Below are 18,133 nucleotides of genomic sequence, written 5' to 3' on the forward strand. Positions count from 1 at the left end.
TTTTGTTTTAACTCTTTACATCTCATCCTTAACGTGTTTCTTTCTGGTTAGAAACTCACCGTTCTCTTTAGGAAGCATAGACTCACAAGGAATATCTACGTTCAAGAATGACCTCATCTCCTCAGAGGGTTGTCTCAGGTTTCATAGACGGGCTCATTGTCCAACTCAAACACACTCAGAAATGTTTCTGCCCTGTTTTCACCATCATCGTACGAAGAGTATGAGAGCAGACGCAGGAGGAAACAATGAAGAGATAAAACCTTCATGTTTAGAAGGGAGAGAGGGGGAATAACGGTGAGGCCGCCGTGGGGACGAGAGCCCGCAGGACCAAATTTGGAAAGCGAATCCATCGCATCAGAGCAAAAGCCCCCCTTTTATTGTACAAACAGCCAACTGGCCAACCTCACATCTGTACTTGGTTTTCTTCTGGACTTGTTTCTCTTACACACTCGGCTCTAGATATCATTTTAGGAAAATGCAGCTGCAGATATTTCATTGTTCATTTGCGCACCGGGAAGTGGACTTGAAAGGGTCGAAAGGCTTTTAGTCTGCAGCCACTTTCCTCTGTAGTAACCAGCTGCCACTGGGTGGATCTGATCAAACCATGAATGCATCCTTGGCTGTCTGTTGGCATACATGACATACATTTCTTTGGATTATGTTGAATAACTAAAGTGGCTATGCTACTCCTAAAATTTGTCCAAACTGATGTTCTTTCCATTTTCTTTGGAAAATCAGTCTCTCCACCAGAGATGGGTAATTCCTGTCCTTCAGGGTCTGCATGTTTTTAATGTCTAACTGTTGTATTGTTTTGCTAACTCCTTGCTCCCTGCTGGGGCCTGTCTATGACTCATTCCTTGACGTCAGGTGTGTTCAAGCAGGGGAACACCTCAAACATGCACTACTACACGACTACTTGGCCTCTGGGATTCCAGATTTACTTTGCGTCGACGTACAGAATCAGTTTTGTGTGTCTCCTTTGTTCATTTCCTGTGCTTGAAACCAAAATGGCTGCAGAACAAGTTCCATGTTGCTTTTTTAGATTATTTTTGGAAGAGTCTTTAGCCAAGCATTGCTTTCAGGGTCTTCCATTTAACTATGATGCTCTAAACATTGTTGTCTTCACCACATACTGGTGCTGCACAATTAGAAAAGTCTTACTGTAGTATAATTTCAGAACTCATGTGGATACGTTTCTGTTTCCAGAAATTGGGAATAAATATCCATTTTAAAAATATATTAAGAACATAATATTTAGGGTTCTTTTGTACTGTTGCATATTATAGAATAGGAACCCACCCAAGTGATATGAACTGTACCTTTACTGAACTGTGTGTTGTTGTTTTTTTTTTTTCTTCCTTTCACCCATCCTCAGTGAAGTACATCCGCGAGGTGTCTCCGCTCTTCAAGAAGCCGTCCCTGGTGGCCGACCTGCAGTGGGACGGCGTCCGCCCACAGTCCCCCAGCTACAGCGGCAGCGACGACTCTGGGTCGCCCAAGCACAGCAGCTCATTGTCCGCGTCCAAAGACAGGAAGGTCATCAGCCTGAAGATGTGCTTCATCAGCAGAAACCTCACCATGCCTGATCTGGAGAACAGGTTTGCAGTCGTGCTGGGGCTGAAATACCTGAGATTGAGGGAGGGTTGTGTGTCTCTCTTCTGTTCATTAGATTGGAATGTTTATTTTTGTTAAACATTACAGGCAAGACAACAAAAACCTCCTCACAGCATGTTGATCTAAAACAGGAGGATTAATCAGACAGTGTGCGACAGTGTCGCCTGCATTTGTGGAAAAAAGTTGCTCCTGTCTGCTAGTCATTTAGCACATTTTCTAGAAGTTTTTAAAAAATATTATTGGTCATTTAAATATCTTTATCTTACAACAACGAAAGATATACAAACACATTAATATAGTGGGTAAAATAATAATAAAGGATATTTGGGCTAACTTTGTTTACCACTGCAACCACAAGTGGATCAGTGAAGATCACCTGTGTTAATCAAAGCTGTTTCTTTAAGTCTTTCTCATAGTCATATTCATAACGATGTAAACTCAATATGCAGTTATTCTGCAGTCTGAATAACAATCTATTCTGAACTAGAAGTGCTTCGATCGGAGAGCCAATCTCGGGTCTTTGTAAAACTTTTAACCTGATTTTAATCACTTTTGTTTTCTCTGCAAAAGCTAAAATCACAGAGGTTCAAAGTTTTTTTTTTTGTTTTTTTTTCCCCCATCCTTCCCGCTGTCATTAAATATTTATATTAGAGGGAGAGCTGATGTCACACTGCATGTAAAAGAGAGCAGTCACAAACTGGATGCAACTTTTTTTTTTTTTTTTTCACACAAAGACAAAATGATAACTTGACACTTTAAACTGCTTTCAGCCTCCTTTTGTTAGCGGTTAGCATGATTCGAATTGTTAACAGGAGGTTGCATTTATCCACAAACGAGAACTTTACAAACAGCTGGCAACATTTCCAAATTTCCATTTTGTATGACCGAAGCTGACAGTTCAGACGGATAAAATTGAGGAACAGAAGCAAGTAAAGTTATAACTTCAAAAAGCATTTTTAAAACCATAATTTAAATTTAACAATGTCTGTTCATTCCTTACACTTGAGGAATTAATAGAAACATTCATAGTAACATATTATGAATAATAACTTTTTAAAAATATTTTTACAAACTTACATTTAGCTTATTTTATGAACTATAGAACATAAAATAGGTCACATAGTTTTTTATCCCAGGTTACCTAAGAACAGTAAGCTTGAGAAAAACTAAAAGCTTTTTGCCCTCTTTTGAAATTCCTCTACTTAAACCAAACTTTGTTAAATATAAACACTCTTATGACAAAGCAGTTGATGGTGGATAAGGCAGTTTTTTTATCTTATTTTTTCTTGATTTTCACTCATTAAACTAAAGCAAGCTTCTTTCAGGAACGCCGTTCTTTCGCTGGTTTACGGTAGGAACTGAATGTTCCTCCAGTTATTCAGACAGAGCTCAAAATAGTTGAATAAAATCACATTTGACATGGAAGCTTTTGGCAAAAAATTTGAGGAAATGTTTTCTGGGACCTAATTAGAGAATAAAATTTGATCTATAAACTAAAACGCTAATTTGTTTCAGTTTCGTTCAGCATTATTTACAGTTTTTGCTTTTTCACAAAATGGTAAACGTCTCCCCGTTCCATGCAGGCTGCTGGAGCTGCACTCCCCGGACGGCCAGCACACCGTGGTGCTGCGCTGTAAAGACGGAGCCACAGCCAGCTCCTGGTTCACTGCCATACACACCAACATAGCCGCTCTCCTGCCGCAGACGCTGGCACACATCAACGCCTACCTGGGGGCCTCGTCTGCAGCCTCCACACACCCCCACCTTAAACACATCGGCTGGCTGGCTGAACAGGTATGCAGAAACTACTCTTAAAAAACAAACAAAAAAAAAACAGATGATTGTTTTACTTTAAATGTGAATTACTGAAGGGAAATGAGATAGATATTTTAGTGGTTTATGTATTCCTTCCATTAGTATTTTTATTTTTCTTTCCTCTTTTTCCACCCATGCTTTTCTTAAGAATCAAGTTTATTTTTTCTGATTAAATCTGAGGAGTTCGTAAAGGATAGACTTACCCACTGGGATTTAGATGTGCCATAAAGTGAAATGAGTCACTGCAGGCTCAATGACATCTGCTGTAAAAGACAAGTAGGGCTGAAACTATTCATAGAGAAACTCAAATGATTTCTAAAACAATCCTCAAGGGAAGAGTTTTGATTTGGCGCTTCGTTGAATCTGTGTCCCTCTGTATTTCTCAGTGGTCATTGTGTAACGCCATCTGGCACAAAACGGTCTCATGCTAAATTATGAGCAATGAAGAAAGATCACAAAATGGAAGAAAAACGCTCGTATCTAAATAAAGAAAAAAATATGTGCATTCTCCTGTAAAACTAGATTCAATAATCAGATTTCCCTTCATAAGGGCTGTAGATAATTTGCGTAAACTTTATTTAGATTCAACAAATGTAGTTAAGAAACGTTACAAAGATAACAATATCCCCATTTATGCGTCAAAGCACATTCCCTGAGCTTAGTCCCCTCTATTCTGATTCACACAATAAACTTTATGTACCTGGATCACTGTTTTAAAATTATGTGTAGGTTTCCATCAAGTGTTACAATAAAAATAGATTTGTATTGTATTGCTCCCTGGAACTTTGTACAAGTTTTTTCAAAGTAAATTCAGTTTCCTGTGCTTAAAAAGAATCTGTTGAACACCAAATTTGATTTTCAAAGATGCAAAATGTGTGTTTTCCTTATTTTAGGTTGAATTTGTATATAAAATATGTACCTAGATAACAATCCCAGCAAGATATTTATTGTAGATACACTGAGAATAATTTAGTATAGAATAATTTCTGATCTACCGTGTTCCACCACAGGCAGAGATTGAAAGCTATGAAGGATAAAACATCGTTTGAGTTTTTAAACTCCAGGCTATGTGCTCATCTTGATTTTTTTGTGACTCCTCACATCTCTGTTATGAGTGGAGTCACATTTTGCTTTCAGAAAGATTTGTCAACAATAGTATTTCAGTCTAGTTTTTAGGTTTCAGACATTACCATTCTAACATGCCAACCAAACCGGGACTTGTTCTGAAATCACTCGCAGCAATGAAACGCTGATTCATATCTTTTCACTTTGAACTGTTCATTCAGCCGCTGGTTGAATGGATTCATGTGTTGCCGTGCTTATCTTGGCAGGAGTAAAACAGGAAATATAGATGGACGTTTCTGTCGTGTTGCGCTATTTCCTGTGAAGCCCACTTGTTCGCAGCAGGCACTTTCACAATCTCACCGTCTGGTTTGCCGTCACTCAGTCACGACTCGGTTACAGTAAAGAAGAAAAGATAAAGTGCTCCATTTTCTTTTCTTCCCCAGAGCTCTTACAAGATTCAGGTCAGATTGTGAGCTGCTGAACTCCACTGCTACATCAACATATCTTTACCTTGTCAGCACTGCATAATTATCACACTACAATTCACAGACACAGTGTTTTTGGGGCGGGGTTGGGTCTTTCTGAGGCGTCGGTTGGATGGGTTTTAAATCTTAAAGATGCATTTTTAGTGACATTTGAGTCGAGGGGAGTTGACTTATTGTTATTGTTGCATTACAAAAACTGTTGTTTACACAACTAATACATTTATTTAGAGGGAAAGCGTTGCATCGCAACAATTTTGGACACCGCGCCTTTTCTTTGTGACAAAAAAAACTGTACTAATACTAATCCAACTACCGTAAGTCATTTACAGTGGCAGTCATTTATAGTGGCTTGCAACCGTATTCATACCCCTCAAACTTTTCCATATTTTGTCACGTTACAGCCACAAACAGAAATATATTTCATTGCAGTTTAATATGAAAGACTAATAAAAAATAATAAAAGTGGTATACAATTATGAAGTAAAAAGAATTACATGATACAAAATATTTTTTTCCGAATAAAAAGCTTAAAAGTGTGTGGGTTTGTAATGTGACACAATCTGGAGAAGTTTGAAGAGTTTGAAAACTTTACAAAGCCACTGTATTTATTTATTAAACTTTCATCCCCAGATGCTCAGGCAGTTGTTAGGAAAAAGTACCTTATTGTAAATTTTTTTATCTCAATATACATAAAACATATATAACACATGTGCATCTGAAGCAATACACAAACACACATGTGAAATCCACAAAATACAGTTTATTTTCACCCGTTTGATCAAGAAAAAATTCATTTTAAAATATGCAACATGTTTGCTTTGATAACAAACATTATGACATCAGTTTATAATTACATTTTATACAACTATATATTGTGACTGATATAAAAGGGGTCCAATATTTGAGTTGGTGTCTGAAAAAGTTCTATAAAAATTTTTATTTATTACTATTCTTTGTTTCACTTTAGAAACAGAAGCACCTTGCAAAACCGCACAGGTGAAAACATAGCACATGTGTGATTACCAGCTGTGCTGAGGTAAAAAAAAAAAAAAAGTATAATATCAAGTTCACTCTGAGGTAAGAAGAATCTGTTCCTGATAGGCTGCAGCTCTGACTCCACACAGTACCGTGATTCACTTTGAAATGAACCGTTCTGTGTGAAACCATTAAATCCTCTTCCTGACTCTGAATCACTTTCATTCCATCCGGACTCCACAGGAAAGCCTTCGCAATTAAAAAAAAGTGTCCGTTTTGATCAGCTTCGATTCCTCTTCTTGAATTGATGTCGCAGATTCAGCTGGAAGGCGGACGGCAGCAGTTCAGGCCGGTCGTCATGGCGCTGACGGAAAAAGACATCCTGCTGTTTGACTCGGTGCCGTGGAGCAGAGAGTCCTGGTCCATGCCTCTGCTCACACACCCGCTGCTCGCCACCAGGTAAAGACAGGTGCTGCAGCTGCACATGTTCTTCCTCTAAGGGTTTTTTAATGTCCTGAATTCAGATGCTGTGAGTAAACCTGCATTATGTTTTCTACCGAAACAAAAACAGACAACAAATGTGAATATTACGTCAGGATGGATTCGTTGGGCTATAGTCCCAAGTACCTATTTCCTAACTTAATCACCATGATCATTCTTTGCAGAACAAAGATATTTAAGTTTAAAAACACAGAAAGACCTTTTCTCTTCTTTTCTGCCTTTTTCCCCCCAACTTTACTTGGTTCTTATTTCCTTTTTTTTTCTTTTTCTTTTTTTTAGTATCTTTTTTTTCCTGCTAACTTTTTTTTTTTTTTGAGATCAAATTTCTGCACCTGTTAGTTCTCTTAGAAACTTAGAAAAAATTTTATTTATATGACATTCAAAGTGGGTTATGTCATTCTGTATCTTATGATTTAATATTTTTTAATACAAGGTATTAATTAGTCATATTTCAGAATTTAAAGAAGATAATTTGGTGTTTTATATTATGTAAAGTCAAAAACATGATGCTAATAAGAGCAGAAAATTCTATGATGGACCTACTACGGCTGTTTTGGTTTCTACTGGTATTTTTTACAGATTTATACGTTTATATTCATGTTAAATGGGTTTTTTTTCCGTTTTTTTGGTTATCTGTAAATCAGCAGATCAACAACCTTTCTGTTGCAGTTTTTCTGTCTTCACTATTTCCCTTTAATTTCCAGTAATGAGTGAGTGGCGAGTTTCTATAAGTTTCTAGATGCTCGCATGAGGCTGCAGAGAAAAGCAGAACTCTGCTCTAACTCTCTGACTCTACTTATATATATATATATATATATATATATATATATATATATTTATATATATATATATATATATCGAGTTAGTGTATAAGTTGAGATATTAATGGTAGTTTGCTGATTGGCTTTCCTTCTGTAAAACATTTTTCATGCGTCTCACTTCCCTGAATTTCAAGTGAATCACTGCCACAATTACAGCTGTGATTGACGAAGTTAAAATTTATTTATACCACACATGTGTAAACATGTGTGGTATAAATAAATCTTTAGTATTGACCAGAGTTCTGTATGTAGTAAATGTCTTAGTTGTGTAAACAACGGTTTTTGTCTGGTTTCCTCAGCTGACCGTCTGTAGGGGTTGTACATTTTTTCTGTTCTTAATGTGACAAACTAATCAAAACCAGAGACTCGGCTACAAATCAGGTGGAAATGGTTTAAGACAAATAATTTTAAAAAACACATTAGTTTCAAAGTATCATCCTTCGATCTTGCAGGAAGGGAGGCTGGATTATGGTTGGATGATCTGTTTAGTTGAGCTCAGCTGTGAATTTTTCAGGGTAATTTTAAAACATAAACAAGAGCTGTGCAAATGTCAATATTTCATCCGTCTTGTGAAGACTTTCCTTCTCTCTCTGACTCTCACCTGTTCTGCGTTTCTGTCTTCAGACTGGTTCACTCCGGCAGCGCCAGGGGTTCTCCGTCCCACGGCTCAGACCTGGTGTTCGCCACTCGGACCGGCACCGGGCGCGGCATCGAGTCGCACGTCTTCCGAGTGGAGACTCACTGGGACCTGTCCACGTGGACGCGCGCTCTCGTTCAGGGGGTGCATGCCGCAGCTGAGATCATCAAGGAGGTCTCCATCGGTGAGGCTCTCCTGACTTCCTGTAAAGTGTAAAATATCTGGAGTAGAGCTGCACAATATTGCAAATTTACCTTAATTGTTTGAATGCAAAAAATGTCAGCTAATTATTCAAGTAACTTGCATTTTGTTATAGAGCCAACATCTGATTCTGCTGAAGGTTTCTTCCTGTTAGAGGGGGGTTTTTTCTCTCCTCTGTCGCCACGTAAAATAGAAAACTTTTCAACTAATTTTAAATGTAAACGTAACTTGTCTGCATTGCTTAATAACTAGGATTGATTTGAATGCATGTGACTGAATAGGAATCTGTCTGAATGGTTGGAATGACTTGACATGATATTGGTTCTGAACTGGCGTTACGGATGTATTGCTTCAGTCAGATTGATTACGCAAAGACTAAGAAAATATGGGCATTTTCGAGGTAAAGATCAGAGGAGAAATTGGCAGATTTCCATTTCTAGATTTCATTTTATTGATCCATCTTGAAATTCGCACTTGGGGATTACCTCATAGCAGAAACGTCTACCTATCAAACCTCAGAAACACCTGACAAGATTTCACTTCAGATTTAGAGACTTGTTTATCTTGGCGTACTCGTGTTGCAAAGTGTCTGGTTGAGGTTATGTGAGACAGCTGACCTGTTCGCCGTAGCGTGATGATCTTTAATCACAGGATGTGGCTTCTTCTTTCTGTGTGATGTCGTCATTCTAGTCTGTGGTTAAGTGAAATGCTGTTTTTAGGATAACATACATGTTTAGATTTTTTATTTTTTTTAAAGTCACAAATTATTGATTGGTCTTCTTCACATAAAATAGTTTGAACAGGAAGCGGCTGTCCCACAAAGGTTTATCGCAGCTCAGAGAAAGAGCAGCTCTGTGTCAGGAAAAGCACAAGCAGGAGTCAGGAGAAGGGAATGTTTTTGCTCCAAGCAGAACAATAGCTGCCTGTCGGAACAGTAATGGAGAGACTCTGACTTTTTTTTTTTTTTTTTTTTTTTTTAAATGCTCCTTCCTTGTCCAGTTGCTACACAAACACACGGCTGTGCAGAAACATTCTTGTCACTGGAGATACAGTGTTACACAGTGAAATGGTTTTGGATCAAATGACTTGTATCTGAACAGGGTGGTCTGGGTTTTACATAGAAAATAAACCGGGGCTTTAGTTAAATTTTCAATATTTTAATATGTCTGACATTAATTTAGACTAAACATTCCCTGTTATATGTCAAGTTTATTGACAATATTTCTTTCAAATATTCTCCAGATTACATTCCCTCAGTATTTGGTATAATAGCTTTTGAGAGTGATTAACTATGATTTGGCCTGTCACAATAAATCAATTAATCATAGTATCGACGTCATTTTAATTATTGCCATTATCGTCTCTTCTGGCCTTTTTCTCTTTCTGTTGATGACGCTGAATGTAAAAATAGATATATATATATATATAGATCTATATATATATATATATCTATATAGATATATATAAATCTATATAGATCTATATAAATATATATCTATATAGATATATATCGATCTATATATAGATCTATATATATATAAATCTATAGATATAGATCTATATATAGATATAGATAGATATATCTATGTATAGATCTATATCTATGTATATCTGTCTATATATCTATGTATATCTATCTATATCTATATATAGGTATATAGTATTGATATTATAAAAGTGTCAATTTGCATTCACTAAATCTTTTTAGACTGGCAGGAAGCCGGAGCACCCGGAGAGAAACCTGCAAACTATTTATAAAGTTTAATTACAAAATGTATTTTTTATCTGCACCTAAAGAGAATTTAGAGAGACCAATTAGACAAATGTGATTTTAGACTGTGAGGAAGTCAGAGCGCCTGGAGAGAAACTTCAGACAAAAAAACAGTAAAATCCATTCACTAAGGGTACAAAAGTTTCCAATACTTCCATTTAAAATCCCAATATAGAAACAGAAAAACAGAACAAACCAATGCCAAGGGAGAAAAGTGTTGATTTACTGGCCCAGTAAAAAACAAGACAAGGAAAAAACACCCAGCACAACAAACTAAACAAAAACAAAAAAACTGGCATAAAATCCTCCCAGAAAATTTCTGGGAGGAAATTTGTCTGACTCACTTCACTTTCTGCTTCCTCAAAATGGCCGCTTGTTTCGTCCTCTGCGTTATTCTGTTCTTCCAGACTTGGAGGTTCTGGCTCCTCTCCAGAACTTTCTTCATCATTCTGGAGAGGAGGGCCAGGAGAAAATGTCACACTAGGTGTGTTTAGGTGGTCACTGTGGGGTTCTTCTACATTCCCTCGCTTCTCATAGACATAAATAAATCCCCTTTCATTCATGTCCTCACTGCAGGATTTACCAGCAGTGAGGACATACTCATCCACCACCTTTACTGTCTGTCGTCCCTGAATCAAATAGGTGTAGAAATTAGCTGACTCAGCATCTCTACAGATGACGGACGACAGACAGTACACCTCAGTTCCACTTTCTCCTGGTACCTCCATCACTGGATTGGGAACCACTGGGTATTTTCTAGTGACCCACTGTGGCAGAAACAAAACAATCACTTGGTTGTTGCTCAGGATGTTTTTACGATCTAAGCCGGACCTGCAACTGGAACAAGAAGGCGGGCGCCACATATTTATCCAGTTGTTAAATAAAGAAACAGTGTCGTTAAGTGTAGTCGAGGTCGGCAGCACAACGATAGGGCCGTTATTTAGGATCTGTAAGAAAGATGTTCCACAATCACTGCAGGTGTTTGTGCAGTACATTTCTCGATCTGTGCTGCCACCGTATGAGTCGAGCCAGACAAGAACAGACTCCAGTAAACAAGATATTTCATATTGTTTCACGCCTGGTGATTTCTCTCTCCCTCAGTTCCATCAGAACTGGGGAGATTTCTGCTGGGGAAAACAAATATCCTGGTTGGTGGACGGCAGTGTGGATCAGAGAGGCACAGTTTGGGATTGACGAAGCCTCTTTGAACAGGTGTCTCTGGGCCAGACACCGTCTGGTGACGCTCAGGTGGAGAACACTCTGAAAACCGGCACTCATCCAGCTGTTATTGAATCTGTTTACAAATCTACAGATGTCACCCTCTGTCTGTCTCAACCTGCTTTGTTCCTCATGTACAACTTTCCCATCCGGGTCAGTTTGTTGTTGAGGAACAGTGCAGTACTGGTTTCCCAAGACGTTTCTCTCGTCCTGAGAGACCACTACCCCGGCCGGGGTAGTTTTGTCTTTGGGAAACGTAGAACCATCATTTGGTGGGGTTTCATTGCTGATCCTGTCCGTCAAACCAGCTTCCCCTTCTGGGGTGCAGTCTAATTCAGGATCTACAATAACCCTACGCTTCAACAATGGGTTCACAGACAGATCTCGGACTCTGTTTTCATTGTAAAGTGTTCGTCCCTCTGAAATGAATTCCTCGTCCGAGGAACTCTTCATGTCAGAGGAGCTGGAAAATGTGCCGTCAATCATCAGAGGTTTCTCTGTGAGTTCAGTCCCCGAAAAAACTTTCCCAGCCGGGTCAGTTTTTTCTTTGGGAACAACGGGCAAATCGTTCCCAAAGACTGAACTCACATCCTGAGTTGCGTCGAGAGACGATGTCTTAGTCAAATCCACTGTAGAGGCTTCATAGTCGACTTTCTGGTTGACAGACCAAACTGACCCAGCCGGGTCAGTTTGGTCTTGGGGAACCGTTGAAAGTTCATTCCCAAATGAAGTGCTCTCGTCCTTTGTACTGTCTTCTGAAATCTTCGTCGAATTAATCTCAGTGTCTTCGAAGTCAACTGGCTCGTCTTCAAGACAAACTGACCCAGCCGGGTCAGTTTGGTCTTGGGGAACCGTTGAAAGTTCATTCCCAAATGAAGTGCTCTCGTCCTCTGTACTGTCTTCTGAAATCTCCGTCGAATTAATCTCAGTGTCTTCGAAGAAAACTGGCTCGTCTTCAAGACAAACTGACCCAGCCGGGTCAGTTTGGTCTTGGGGAACCGTTGTAGGTTCGTTCCCAAATGAAGTGGTCTCGTCCTGAGTGGCACCCTGGTCCAAGTCCTTTTCTGGCAGGTAATGGTCAAACAATTTCTTCATTCCTGTTGTGACCAGGTAACCAAGTCCCCAACCAACAGGAAAAATTAATGGGTAAGGCATCTCTAAAATACTACAAATCTTTGTCCGAAACGAAGCTGTGTTTCACTGAACTGTTTGGATCCTGACTGACGATGAACTGAGTTACACGCATTCAAAGTGTCATTGACCTTCTATGAGGTCATCATAGAAGGTCTATGAGGTCATCAATGACCTCACTGGAGCTCTGGTGCAAGGTCTTGCTTCTGATCGTTGCTATGGAAACGATCACATCAGTTCTGCATGACTCAAACTATAGATGAAATAATGACTAAATATTTGTATAATGTCATATTTTTAAAATTTATTTAACATAAAGAGATTGACAATAGATTTTTATATGATTGAATCGTTTCATTTGTAGTTTTCTGTATCTGCTGTGGTATAAATTGTCTATAAAAGGCTTTCCGAAACGGTTTAATGGTTCCGTAAGTAAATTTACGGAGTTAAAACTAAACTTGCTACTTACGATGCTAGAGCCGTTCCAGAGTGGAGTTTTACATCACTTCCGCTGACTTTATATATTTTGATTTTCTGTTACAAAGTTCACTGATTGGAGATGGAAATATTAGCTGAAGGGTTGTTGTTTACTATACTACCACAGTGTAAGTCACATATTCTGTAATGATTGATAAATAATGGATAATTGTTTGTCTATTCTTATTCTAGAGATTCTATGAAGTGTAAAAACTAATTTATTGGGTTTTTCTGTCATCTTTTTTAATAAATTGATCAAGTTTTTTTCATTGGACATCAAAAACAATATGTAAAGCATTTTAAAATGCCTTGCTGCTGAAATGTGCTATACAAATAAAATTTGATTGATTGATTGATAGTGTGAACTATTGCATCAGGTAGTCGATGTGTCCGTCTTCTCTATTTAAATCTAATGATTACTGAAGGGCAATATAATATACATTCTTCATAATCTGCACTCTTTTGGTTGAAACCAGTGTTTATTTACACTTTGGTATTTTTATTCAAGTATATTTTTTTGTTAATGGAGACTGAGAATCCATTTTATTTTTATTTTTGGTTATTTTGTTTATCAGTTCCAGTGTTAAATGTTCTTTTTAAAATAAAGTGTCTCTAGTTTTGGCAGGAAATTTCATGTATTATTATGTCATTTTCATTAAATCAGTGTACAAAGGTCTTCAAACAATATTATCATCTATCACAATAGTTTTTGAGACAATTAATCGCTCAGCAAAATTTGTTATTGTGACAGGCCCAACTATGATCAAAGTTTTTGGTTATACTCCCACAGTAGTTAGCTGGCGTTTTTGCCCAGTCCTCCTGAGTCGGGAGGTTTGTGGACCCCCTTTCTCTCAGACATACCTTTTCAGCTCGGCTCACAAATATTCTATTGGACCGAAGTTAAAGGTTTGTGATTCAACATGTTGAAGTTTTTCTTGTGCTTACGCTACTTTGTAGCTAACTTGGAGGTATGCTTATGGTCTTTACAAAGTGTGTCTGTATTCAACTGCTCTGTGGATCAATAAAGTATTGATCCAAAATTTTAACATTTTCTGAAATTTGTAATTGGTGCTGATCAGTTGAGACATTTTCTTGTGTTTGACCTAACTGTTTTTCTGACAGGTTGCACGTTGAGTAGACAGGACGTCCGGCTCACGCTGCACTACGAAAAGGGCTTCACTATTACAAGGGAGCCAGCTGACCAAACAGGGGGCGCTGTTCTCTTCAGGTACCCCTACGAGAAGCTCAAAATGTCCGCCGACGATGGAATACGCAATCTTTACCTTGACTTTGGCGGTCCAGAGGGAGAAATGGTGAGTTATATAAATATTAACAGTTCTCCTGATCTGTTTCAGTGTAGTACACCAATAAAACGTAGGACTTGGAATCTTTGTTTTAAAGTTGAACAAAAAAATATTAACATGTAAAATATGATAATTTCCTTGCTAACATATCTCTTCATTTCAGAGCAGATACCCTATTAATAAAGGCCCATTGTACCTTAACATCCCTGTCTTTATTTGTCCCGTCTGTTCTGTGCTATTGTCCTTTTGTTGTTCTTGTTTTAACGTCTTACTCACTGCCTTCCTTCCTCCTTCCTCCCCGCAGGTGTTCGACCTCCACTCGGGTCCAAAGCCGGTGGTCTTCGTCCTCCACTCCTTCCTGTCAGCCAAGCTCACCCGCATGGGCCTTCTGACGTGAACTAGCCGACTCGCTTCAGCGCAGACGGAAGGATTTACATTTTACAGCCGATTTTATGTTTATTTTTTTCCCCACTTTCTGGACTCACGGTTGAGGTTAGGCCTGTCGGCGGCGCTGCAGGGAAAGTTTAAAGCACGAGTCGTTTTGTTGATTGTCTCAGAAATGTGCCTTCCAGCTCCCCCTCTCAGCCTCTCGTAATCGTGTGCGCTGCAAAGTTGATGTAAAAGGAAGGAGCGTTTCGTTTTGCTGCGGGGCGAGAGGCTTAGGGAAGCTACTTCAACGTGCAAAAAGTAGGAGTTGATAAAATCTCTTCACATTCCACACAGCAAAGTTTAAACCTGGTTGTAGTGGGCTGATGTAAAAGACCGCAGCACTAAAGGTTTTACTGAAAACCTCGGTCAGGAGGGCTTTTGTAGATACAAAACACAGAGTTAAGCACAAACTGGTCGATTTTCCCTGTTTCTACTCTGCCTATCGTTCCATTACAGCCTTTTTAACTCGTGTTTGTCTTTGTGTCAGCCTGTGCTAGGAAGGTGTTTTAGAGTCGCAGTGCAGTCACCTGAGCAGAGATGGTGCAAACAGTGTGACTCCATACTACAAGCTAGAGACGGTGTGACCGCACGTCACCCCTAACTGCTGTTTGTAATCAGGATCGCCAGCTGTGCCTTTTTTACCTTGTAGTCAGTGACACTCTTTATAAGGTTTCCTTTTATACGCCACATTATAAGAGCTTTGATCATGCACAAGCAATAGTATTACTCTGATAGTGTAAACCATGTTACTGTGTTTTATAAATGTGTATCTTTCCCATGAAAGCATGACTCTCTCATCAACTATCAGATTATAAGTTACTTCCTCTTTCAGCTACAACTCTCCCTTTTCCCCATTCTGTTTATTCATCCAAGTTGCTTAACATTACCTCTTTTTTTTGTCCCTCCTTCTCTGCTACAACTTCTGCAGCGAGTTATGGTATAAAGACTTCTCCAACAGGCATGCCGTCACGTGACAGAGATATGAATGTATTTCAAGAGCCGCTTCATTCTTCCTTAAACTCATTTTAAACTTTTCTTTGCTTTTCCCTCGACAAAGATCATCCAAACAAGCTCTCTTATTTTGTAAAGAGGCAAAAGATTTCGCAAGCTTGTCACATGACAAATGTTGGCCACATTTCACAGCACCAACTGCGAAATTCACTGATTTTTCCATCAACACAAAAAATATCTACTTTTTAAAAGAAAGTAGTTCTCAGGATGAATCACCTCAAAGGTTTGTGAAAATGTTAATTGTTCAACCCTACATTGAAAATAATTGAAACTACAGCCTTGTTGCTGATTATTAATAAATTCAGGCTTATTCCTAAGTAACCTCAGTTTTAAAAGTGTTTTCAAATACAAAAAAAAGTCATCAGATTAACAAAAGGTCATTTTACTGTCTTTGTGTAATTGTAAAAAGGACATGTTTCTCTAAAATGAACTGTTTAAAAAGATAAATGATTTTAATTGCTCTCATAAAAACAAGAGAAAAACAGATACTGATCTTAACTGTAAATGTACTTTAAATAAACTGCTAGTCTATTATGCTATTTGGAAATATAACAAACTGCTTTACTTATGTTATATACAGCATATAACCTGACAAATATGAGTTTTTCCACGGAGTTTATCATTCATGCTAAGCTAGGCTAGTTCAACTAGAAGTTAAGTTTAGCTTTTAGCAGGACCTTTTATTATTTCATCTAAATTTTGATCAAAGCCATAAATCTTTCAAAAGACTTTTACTCTGTTATGCAATTTAAATTTGAATCATTTCCAAAAAAAAAAAACATTTAAAAGTTCTTATCAAAATCGCATTTAAAAAGATAATGTAGCATCAGTCAAGCTATCACTCGACTGAATGCTAGCTGAACCTAGCTTTGAGCAGATTTTAAACTTAAACCAGTCCTGGTTCAAAGTGTGTTTAATTTGGGTATTATAGTCCTCAACTTAAAATGCTTATAAAATTAGGACAATATGACATATAACACAATATTAAAACAATCTAGACTTGAGCAACATGCTCTGAATAAAGCTGTGTCACCATTTTTTATACTTGCAATATTATAACAACAACTGTTGATGTCCAAAGGCTTTGTGGTCTTTTAGTTCATAAATTAGTATAAGGACGTACTAAAGACAGTGAGATGTGATTGAAAAGGTTTGGAAACGAGCTTAAATCAACGGTGGAAAGGTGTACAAATTTTGTGTGATTGTCATTTACACACAGGCATCATCTGGGACGGGTTCATGTTTCTGAAGTTCCCCCTCAGTGAAGCCTCAGTTCTTTTTAGACCTCAATGTCCCTTTGTGTCCACTGACTGTGCACTGCAGGAAAACAAGATAAACCTCTCTGTTCTCAGAACAAGGTCTGTCTGACCTCCATACTAAAGGAAAACAACATTTTTTAGAAAGTGAAAACACATTTCTGTCCAGTTCGTTTTTTTAACAGTTTAAGCAGAAGTAGACTCTACTTCCCTTATGCCACTCAGCATAAATGAGCAGAATGAGTGGAATAATTCCTGCTACATTGTTGAGCATACAGTAGAGATTGTTCTCGAGGCTGTTGATGTTACGTCTGCTTATATAGCTGTGACCTTTCAATTATGTTAATTTACTCAATAAGCTTCAGGTTTTCCTGTTTTTAATTGATGCACTCACCTGGCAAAACCCTTTAGGCCTTTGAATGTACACTTTAACCTTCTTCCTCTTTTTTTCTTATGAAATCATGTCATTCCTGTCTATGCAAATTAACGCTTCAAAGAAAGGGTTTTCTTAAACCAAAGGTATTATCTGTGGCAGCTTGCGTCGTACACAATCATAAGACTGAAAACATTACTGTGCTGCTGCAACAACTTGTCATATGCAAAGTATTTTAGATACCCTTCCAAAATACAGTATACAATGTACAATACCAATGTAGTTACTTTATGTGTAAATATCAATAAAACTGTAAATTGAATGTTTTTGTCTCGTTTTCTTGTGGTTTTTAATTTCACTTTGTAATTGGAGTTCATTTGAGACGTTTGTGTTCAACTTTAGCTGCTTAACTAGAAGCCTGTTCCACCTTGTGGGAGGTTTCTCATACGTACAGGGTAGAGCTTTCCTAAAGTTTTCATGTCCCTTGAAGGTTTTCACATTTAAAAAGTACATTATTCCACATAATGGATGTGGCAATATTCTAACTTCTCATGAGCTTCTTTCTTATTTATGCTCTCCTTGCTCTGCCTGTTTGCACCACCCATCTAGACATTTCCCATCAAAAACTCATGAGGAGTGACCTTCCCTCCATCCAGATCTTGTGCAGGGCAAAGGTCAGGAAAATGTTAGCTAATATTAATGGAGACCCCACACATCCTGGACACAAACTGTTTGGAAACGGACCAGAAAAGCGGCTGAACACTTAACAGTCTGAGAACCCAGATTGATACCATGCAAATTTTCACCAATAAAATCTGGTCTTACCCTTTGTGAAAATAGTGCATATATGTTTTATATTTCAAATATCTGAGAGCAAAACAGCTGACGTCGAATTCCTTTATTTTGTGTGCACAAGGTTGGCAAATAAAGATGATTCTGTTTTTCTGAGTGCAGCACAAGAGGTCCCTGCGCAAAGACTGGATAAAACCTGGAGCATAAATGACAAGTACAACGATAATTCTACACTCGCAAAACAGTACGTGTTGGTA

The 18,133-nt window shown here is 38.1% G+C and overlaps 2 protein-coding genes across 2 annotated transcripts in view; one reads left to right on the forward strand and one right to left on the reverse strand.

The window, feature by feature from the left end:
- sntb2 (syntrophin, beta 2) overlaps positions 1–17,406 on the forward strand; it is a 29,299-nt gene extending 11,893 nt beyond the window's left edge. The window contains exons 2-7 of the mRNA XM_044124875.1: positions 1,376–1,598; positions 3,198–3,408; positions 6,271–6,413; positions 7,901–8,097; positions 13,834–14,024; positions 14,320–17,406. Of these exons, the coding sequence (XP_043980810.1) occupies positions 1,376–1,598; positions 3,198–3,408; positions 6,271–6,413; positions 7,901–8,097; positions 13,834–14,024; positions 14,320–14,412 (1,058 nt within the window). The 3' untranslated portion in view covers positions 14,413–17,406. The remainder of the gene's footprint in view (positions 1–1,375; positions 1,599–3,197; positions 3,409–6,270; positions 6,414–7,900; positions 8,098–13,833; positions 14,025–14,319) is intronic.
- On the reverse strand, positions 8,104–10,942 carry LOC122835652. The gene is made up of 2 exons (XM_044124876.1): positions 10,230–10,942; positions 8,104–8,805 (listed from the first exon to the last, which is right to left on the reverse strand). The coding sequence occupies exons 1-2, from the start codon at positions 10,878–10,880 to the stop codon at positions 8,674–8,676; spliced, it is 783 nt and encodes a 260-aa protein (XP_043980811.1). The 5' UTR covers positions 10,881–10,942; the 3' UTR covers positions 8,104–8,673.
- Positions 17,407–18,133: the final 727 nt, after the last annotated feature.

Source organism: Gambusia affinis, linkage group LG08 (genome assembly GCF_019740435.1).
Source record: "Gambusia affinis linkage group LG08, SWU_Gaff_1.0, whole genome shotgun sequence".
Classification (NCBI taxonomy): domain Eukaryota; kingdom Metazoa; phylum Chordata; class Actinopteri; order Cyprinodontiformes; family Poeciliidae; genus Gambusia; species Gambusia affinis.

Excerpts from the sequence above, each read along its gene's own strand:
- LOC122835652 (XM_044124876.1), bottom strand. The coding sequence starts at position 10,880 with ATGTACTGCACAAACACCTGCAGTGATTGTGGAACATCTTTCTTACAG. Across the intron at positions 8,806-10,229 it reads TTGAGGAAGCAGAAAGTGAA|ACTAGAATGACGACATCACA; the intron begins GTGAGTCAGACA and ends ACTTAACCACAG.